General features: G+C 37.6%; 1 protein-coding gene across 1 annotated transcript; it reads right to left on the bottom strand.

Annotated features, from left to right (window-relative positions):
• Window positions 1–1000: 1000 nt before the first annotated feature.
• On the bottom strand, window positions 1001–1939 carry LOC112605853 (olfactory receptor 5W2-like). The gene has a single exon (XM_025355782.1). The coding sequence runs from the start codon at window positions 1937–1939 to the stop codon at window positions 1001–1003; it is 939 nt and encodes a 312-aa protein (XP_025211567.1).
• Between the last annotated feature and the right edge of the window lie 6680 nt (window positions 1940–8619).

The raw sequence follows: 8619 nt of genomic DNA, 5'->3' as shown, positions 1-8619 counted from the left end.
TTGGAGAAGGTCCAGATCTATCACTCCAGTTGTGCAGTCCTGTAGGTTGTCAAAAGCAGCATGTCTGTTCCCCAGAGTCAGGGCAGGAGGAAAGTCCAGAACCTGGTGCTGAGATTGTGAGGTGTAATAAAAATCTGGGCTTGGTGATCCTGGGGATGTCTGCTGGTATAATGAGGAACACAGTATCTGAGAAAAACTGTTCAGTACATCAGATGATCTCTGTTTCTGACAACTTATTTCAAACCTAGGCCAAAAGATAAGAGGTATAGATGGATTTCATCCAAGGTGAATATACTAGAATGAAATGAAAGTGACTTCTTTTTCTGGTAAATTTACAAAGTCTCCTTTTTCCATAAATTTTGTGAGGAACATTGTTTATTGAATAGCTGTTTATAAATGGGATCCTGCAGTCGAACATTAAAAATAACAAAGTAGAAATCATGGTGAACAAGATAGGAAAGGACATTACCTTCATGGAATTTCATGTCTAGGGTGAGAGATTTCTTATTTATTTTTATTTATTTGTTTACTACTTATTTACTTATAAGTATATGCTAGACATTTACAGGGTGATACTTGTACCTAGGAAGGACACAAACCAGACTAAGTTTGATTCTCTAAAAGTCCCTTTGAATGAGCCACTGTATTTATTCAGCACATTTTTTATGGAATTGGAAATTTAGGGAGGGTCTGTTGAATTGGTGCGGGAAGAGGGTTCACTATAACCCACAACAGTTCACTGGGGCATAGTCACGAACAGAGTGGGGAAATACGAAAGGACCTTCTCTGCAAAACAACAAAAGGAGTCTATTTCTACTCCTCATTGGTTTAGAAGGAAGACTAAGACCAATAATTCCCGCCCCCTCTACACACAATTTAAGCACAATGGTAAGAAATTAAAAATACCTTGAAGGCTGCTTGGGTGAGACTACAGAAACCTATGCCAAAATACATGAACTTTAATACATGAACTTATTATTTTTGAATGGAAATTACAGTTTCATACAGAACATAATTTAGTGCTCATTGCTTTTTTCAGAGCACCTTTCACATCCCTATTCCTTAAGCTGTAGATCAGAGGATTTAACATAGGTATGACAACTGTGTAGAAAACAGAGGCCATTTTGTCTGTTTCCATTGAGTAACTTGAACTGGGTCGGAAATACATGAACAGGAGTGTGCCATGAAATACAGCCACAGCCATCAAGTGGGAGGTGCAGGTAGAAAAGGCTTTCTGTCTGCCCTCAGGTGAGCTCATTTTAAGGATGGTAATTATGATGTAGCTGTAGGAGAGGAAGACAGTGACAATGCTGCACCCCACAATACAGCCGATGAATGTGAACATCACTATCTCATTAATGAATGTGTCCGAGTAGGAGAGGGCTAGCAAGGGTGGGATGTCACAGAAAAAGTGATTGATAACATTAGAATTGCAGAATGACAATCTGAATGTACAGCAGGTGTGGATTGCAGAATCCACCAAACCTACAACGTAGGCAAGAGCCACTAGCTGGGTGCAGATACTCCTGCACATAGTGATCGTATAAAGAAGTGGATTGCAGATGGCAACATAACGATCATAGGCCATGACAGCCAACATGAGACATTCCACATCTGCAAAGACTCCAAATAAATACATCTGAACGGCACATAAATTATATGGAATCCACTTTTGGTCCGATAAGAAATCAGCCAGCATCTTGGGAGAGACAGTGGAAGAGTAGCAGACATCACAGAACGATAAATTGCTCAGGAAATAGTACATGGGTGTGTGAAGTCTGAGATCCATCTTGATCAAAAAGATCATCCCTAGATTGGCAATCACAGTTATGCCATAAATTAGGAAGAAAAGCATGAAGAGCCCCTGCTGCGTACCCTGTGTACCTGAAAGTCCTAAGAATACAAAGTCAGTAAACACAGTGCAGTTCTTAAGGGTCATCATTGAGAGCTGGAAACCCCTGGTTTGAAAGAAGAAAACGGAAGTGAAGGGTTAACATTATCTTACTATATTAATAGTCAAACTGATGGTCTTTTTTCAGTAATTAAAAATAAAGATATAAACAATCTACTAGAAAATATCCAATTTAATGAAAATCAACAAAATGATCACGGTAATATCTCTTACATTTGTATGGCACTGTACAGAGGCTGTAGTACACTTTCATTTAAATTAAATCATGTTAATTTCATGAAAACCTATGTGTTATTTATTCATGGTGATTTTTGCTACTTCTCTTTTACAGACTAGGAAATTGATGTCCTCAGAGTTCAAGGTGATAGTTCCTGTAATTAGTTCAACCAGATAACTCACATCTAATGACAAGATTATTGTTGTTGCTTTTGCTGTTAGTTTTGTAGAAATGTTGTGATATCTCGTAACAGACAAGCAAAGTTAAGTGATAGGTGCAGGTAATGAGTGTATCCCGTATGTTTCTGTCATCATCCAAAAATGCGGAGTAGGCAGAGCAATGACAGGTTCTTACATATAACATTCCTCCACTTTCCCAATAACCCCCCAGGTCCTACCCAGTGTTAATAACCAAACCTGCATCCTATTGTCACTGCGATGGAGACAGTCTGTAGTTCACAAACCACTGGAGTAGGAAGGGTGACGGTTGCATGAGAAGTGAGTAGAAGGGTCTCCATGATCAGTAAGCTAGAGTTGACAGACAGAGCTAACTATGTTCTCCTCTGAAAGTTGCTGTTGCTCAGAGGAGATTATAAAGAACACTTTGAAACTAACTGCAGGCCTGCTGTAGCACTGATGACAGAGGTGTAAGAAAGAGACTATGGGCCGGGTGCGGTGGCTCAAGCCTGTAATCCCAGCACTTTGGGAGGCCGAGACGGGCGGATCACGAGGTCAGGAGATCGAGACCATCCTGGCTAACACAGTGAAACCCCGTCTCTACTAAAAAATATGAAAAGCTAGCCAGGCGAGGTGGCGGGTGTCTGTAGTCTCAGCTACTCGGGAGGCTGAGGCAGGAGAATGGCGTAAACCCGGGAGGCCGAGCTTGCAGTGAGCTGAGATCCGGCCACTACACTCCAGCCTGGGCAACACAGTGAGACTCCGTCTCAAAAAAAAAAAAAAAAGAGACTATGGTTTACCATATGGGTCCCTCTTCCCTGATCAAGTAGAATCCACATTATCCATTCACCAATAGATCAGACGTGCAAGAATAAATATTCATATGTCCACAGTCTCCTAACCTCAGACAAATTCATTTCTGAGCTATGTTCCCCACCCCAATTACCAAGAAGTTGTAACAAATTTTTGTTTGTTTTCTTTGACTCCTCTCTTCTATACTTCTGAAACCTGCTAGACTTAAAAATAATTGGCTGTCTTTGGGGGGCCAATTTAATGATTGGTCCCATTGTAACATTTCACCTAAACAAATTATAGCTTGTATAATATCATACATGTCTCTGTCTGTTCGGTGAGATAGAATAAAAGTAGACTTGGAGGTAGATGAAAAACAGAAAAAGGATGACATCTGAATAATGGTCTAGTGATCAACATGCAGGTCTCTAATATTTCAGTCTAAATTTATTTAAAAAGCTGCCCTTGTAGACACATCTTTAAAAATAATGATTTTCTTTACAATATAACATTTAAATATATATAAATGTACAGAAAAGATACTGAAATGCTAATAATGTCTGAACATCTCTGTAGCCAACGCTAGCATTTTATCCCATTCCTTGCCAGCTGTGTGTGTGTGTGTGTATATATATATATTTGAAATAATACTTAAAGTGATTAAAATAAGTATTCACATTGTTTTACAGTCTCATTTAGTTTTATATGATACTTTTATTGGAAAATAATGAAAGAACTAAAGAAATATAAAAAGTAAACCAGAAAAATAACAAAAAAATTAGTACCTGATCCGTAAGCTCTGATTTCTTTACTGGAGGCAGCCCCCTCTGCACAAGGGTTCAGTATTGTCTCCTGACCTACCTGGACTGTATAAGTAGCTCTGTGTATGACTCGTGGGTATTGGACACTTCCTCTCACAGGAATAAGTGACAAATAGAATGTGGTTTGGCTAGGGGCAGTGACTCACACCTGTTATCCCAGCACTTTGGGAGGCCGAGGTGGGCGGATCACGAGGTCAGGAGATCAAGACCATCCTGGCTAACACGGTGAAACCCCATCTCTACTAAAAATACAAAAAATTAGCTGGGCATGGTGGGGCACCTGTAGTCCCAGCTACTTGGGAGGCTGAGGCAGGAGAATGGCGTGAACCCGGGAGGCAGAGCTTGCAGTGAGCCGAGATTGTGCCACTGCACTCCAGCCTGGGCGACAGAGCGAGACTCCATCTCAAGAAAAAAAAAAAAAATGTGGTTTAACAATTGGTCTTTTATATAGGTAGGGTAATGATTGAGAAAAAAAAAAAAATACAGACCATTTAAAGTATTCCTTTTGTTTCTATGTAGCTTATGGTCAATATTATATTTAAAAAGCAATAGTGAAATGACTCTAGTCAACCAGTATTGATCATTTCCAGTTCATTAATCTCTACACAGGCATTTTCTTTTAATTGCACATTATAAAAACAAATACCCCCCTCAAACACACAAACGTACAAACAACACTCCTGCAATACACTGAAAAATAAAGATATTAGTAAAAAAAGCAAAAGTAGGCATAATCACATTGCATAATGATAAGCAGGTTCTGTTGTCTATGGTATTGGATTTCTGCTTTTTAAACAAAAATGATGTTAGAATAACACATTTTATATATAAATAAGCAATATGATTAGAGGACAATGCATTCACTTCTATTTATGTACATTAATTTATTTGACCAATCCTCTATTAATGGCCATTTCATTTACATACAATTCTTCATATCACAAGAAGTCTGCTATGACTAAAATTATGCACACATAATTTATCATATCCCAGCGTTACACTGAAATATGTTTTTAAAAATGGCCTGTAAATATAAAAGATTTGATCTTAAAGTCAATTTTTGCCGCCTTGCCAAGTCAAGTGTTTTATAATTATCTAATTATCATCACATATTATCGTATGTTTCATATATTGTCACGTATGTACTGAGTTGTCTCGTACAATCTCATTATATGATGTAGCACCTGAGACCCAGAGCTGTTAAGTAAAATTACAGTTTTATAGACACTGTTTGATTGTATCCATAGAAACTGCACATAATAGATTTTTTAGTAACGTGCGATAAAACAGATCTGTCTTAAAAGATAATTTTCTTAAATACTCTTACAGAATATTGTAATGTGTTTATGTTAAAGTGATATCTGAAAATTCACCAAATTAGGGTCCCATAGACTCTCAAAGATCACTCATGTCACTTCTCAAGCAGGGCAGGAGGATCCCAGCAGTGATTGAAGATAGAAGGAAGAAATAAGTTTTGCTATATGGGGAGTAATTTATCTTGTTTATATCAACTAGGCACTTGGTGATTATTAATATTGGTGACAATAGAAAGTGATGTGGTAGGTCATTGCATTGCAAAATTGCTGGAAACAAGCAAGATTGCACCACTGCCCTCCAGCCTAGGAGACAGTGAGACTTCATCTTCATCTAAAAAAAAAAAACAAAAAAAAATCAAGCCACTCATCATTTTTGTATTTGTTTTAAAATACTGTGTATCCAATAGTGGGAATAGGTTTACGTGTCAGTAGACTCATAGATATATAGAAAAAAATGTGACAACTGAAAAGTGTCTTATAAATAAACTAGCATGAGGCTTTTTATTATGGGGGGTGATGAGACGGGACTCATTTCTAGAGAAGAAGAGTCTTGTTAAATACCATGGTAATTTAAAGTTGCATTGGGTGCCTAGTTCATAACATGTTTCTAGAGAGAGATACTCAGGAAAGTTAAAAGTCACTGCCTCTGGTTTCAACACAGGACCTCCCACATTCTGCCTCATTGAGCGTTATTACTGCTCTATTTTAACAAGTGTAGTTATACAACTGATCACCATTAGGTATCTGTCTGTTCATTGTATTACATGTATATCCAAACCTACCATCGTACGTCATTATTATGTTTAGGTATTTCAGTGCCAAGGCTGAAGGAAAAGATTCATGATACAGAAATATTCCTACCATCTCAACGCACTACACAAAGCCATTGGTAATATCAAACTTGGACAATACTATTTTTCATCAGTCATTGGTGACTGATTTAGAGTGATTTAGAGAGACAGAGAGTAGAAGGAAATGGTGGAAATTGAGGTGGACAGGCTAGAAAGGATCAAAGCCTTGTGATAAATGTTTTACATATTTCTGTAGAGTCCCAAGATGGAAGGGTTAGATCAGGCTATCTGGCCCAAATCTTTATTCAAGTCATGAATATTCTAAGCAATATTTCTAATAAGTGATTTCTCAACCTTTAATTGTATAAATTCAGATAAATAAAGGTTACAATTAATTTAGTTTCTTCCATTTTTAAACATACATTTATTGAGCTTGATACCCTGCCTTTGTTGGGGTTGAAATTTCCTTCTCTTTAGACAACACTCATTATATATGATTAAAGTAGCCAATAGGCAGATCAAATCAACCTTTTCATGACATAACTGTCATATGTTACATGGAAGGGAGATGGCATATTTATATCTATGCAGCAATTCACTGACCTTCCAATCGGTCTGGACTTAATAATATTTCAAAGGGTGTTTTCTACCCTCCTGATGCTCATAAAACAGATTAACAGAAGAATATGAGTAAATTGAGAAAACATGTCACAAGTGGAAACCCTCCAAACCTGTTTTCCAAAATGAAATATTCCACGTAGTTTTTTTTTTTTTTCCATCACCATACTTATCCATAACCTGTCACAGTGTCCCACAAATGAAACCTTGCAAAGCAGAGGTGCCTTTTGGGCTTTACTTACAGTCTGGTATTTTTTCACAGAAGGACATGTTTTACAAGGACAGCAAGAAAACCTAAGACATTCAATGTCTTTGACATTACACAATCATAAAGGCTAAATAAAAGTGTCATTGAGTTTTGTATGGTTTTGCAAACATGTGGCCTTAGCAATGTTTTCTCAACAAGTTTCTCGTAGGGTTTTAGCATTATACATTGGAACAGAGCTGAATGAAGGTAGGTGAATATGAAGAAAGCACCCACGTGAATGCCTGTAACTTCCTATGTAATTAATATGCATGTTTTGTAGACTTATCACCTTAGTATCCATAACCATTTCATTTACTTAGAGCTTAGTGATAAGAAAATATGGACACATAGAGGAGGACTACACACACTGGGGCCTTTTGAAGGGTGGAGGGTGGGAGACAGGAGAGGATTAGGAAAAAATAACTAATGGGTACTAAGCTTTTTACCTGGGTTTTGTATGATTTTGCAAATATGTGGCCACATTCCTGGGTTAGGAAATAGTCTGTACAGCACACCCCCATGACACAAGTTTACCTATGTAACAAACCTGCACTTGTACCCCTGAACTTAAAAGGTTTTTAAAACCTATAAAATATTTATTCAAAGCACACATTATACCCTCAGTTAACTAGATTTTGATATCTCACAAACATTCAAAAATGTTATACCGTGTATTGATTTTTATTACTGATTTATTTTCCCATTTGGTGACCCAGAAACCATGCAGATGCTTTGGTTGGGATGACAGGCATAACATATGCAGTCTTTGAGCAAAGAATGCTCGCAGTGTCATACTGGAGGCGTTCGTTCAATTAACAGACTGATAGATAGAATAGTACCTTTGAGAGAGTATTATTTATGAACCACAAGAGGGACATTTAAACAGGGCTAGAAATAGGAAGAAGGGAAGAGAAGTAGAGTGGAAATGAATGAATTAAGAATATCAGCTTAACTAGATTTTACTGGACGTATCACTTTATCCTTCAATTATTACATGTTGGACTTCCTTTACTCTAAAAAGGCATTGCCCTGTCTACCTCAGGATGTCTAATTTTCAGGCTCTCCATCTAGAATCCTTTCTTCTCTCCGCATACCCATTGTATCTCTACTCATTTTTAGATCTAAAACCAAATGTCCCCATTTCAAATAATCTTTTCTTCTCTACATTCTAGTTAGACATTTTGTTTATGCTTAGAGTACTGTGGCTTTTGACTTCATGTCATTTTATAGTTTATTATGAATTATTTGTTAGTTTAATTACTGTTTCCAGTTTTCACTACATTTTATGACTCACTAGTACAGAAAGTAGTGGATTCAGCATGAAATGCAAAGTACGTAGCAGTGTGAAAGGCATATACTAAACACTCAATAACTCTTAGAAGAATTACTGCCTATCACTCCTATAATCCCAGCACTTTGTGGGACCAAGATGGGTAGATCACCTGAGGTCAAGATTTCGAGACCAGACTGGTCAAAATGGTGAAACCCCATCTCTACTGAAAATAGAAAAATTAGCCAGGCCGGGAGGCAGGCACCTGTAATCCCAACCACTCAAGAGGTTGAGGCACAAGAATCACTTGAACCAGGGAGGCGGAGGTTGCAGTGAGCCGAGATTGCACCACTGCACTTTAGTCTGGGCGACAGGGTGAGATTCCATCTCAAAGAAAAAAAAAAGAAAAAAAGAAAATTTACTGCCTGAAATATATATTAAACAAATAAAAATTTGCCC

The sequence above is a fragment of the Theropithecus gelada genome, chromosome 14 (assembly GCF_003255815.1).
Source record: "Theropithecus gelada isolate Dixy chromosome 14, Tgel_1.0, whole genome shotgun sequence".
NCBI classification, from domain to species: Eukaryota; Metazoa; Chordata; class Mammalia; order Primates; family Cercopithecidae; genus Theropithecus; species Theropithecus gelada.
Note: the sequence above shows the minus strand (reverse complement) of the source record. Positions and strands in the feature narration are given on the sequence as shown.

Excerpts from the sequence above, each read along its gene's own strand:
- LOC112605853 (XM_025355782.1), bottom strand. The coding sequence starts at position 1,939 with ATGACCCTTAAGAACTGCACTGTGTTTACTGACTTTGTATTCTTAGGA.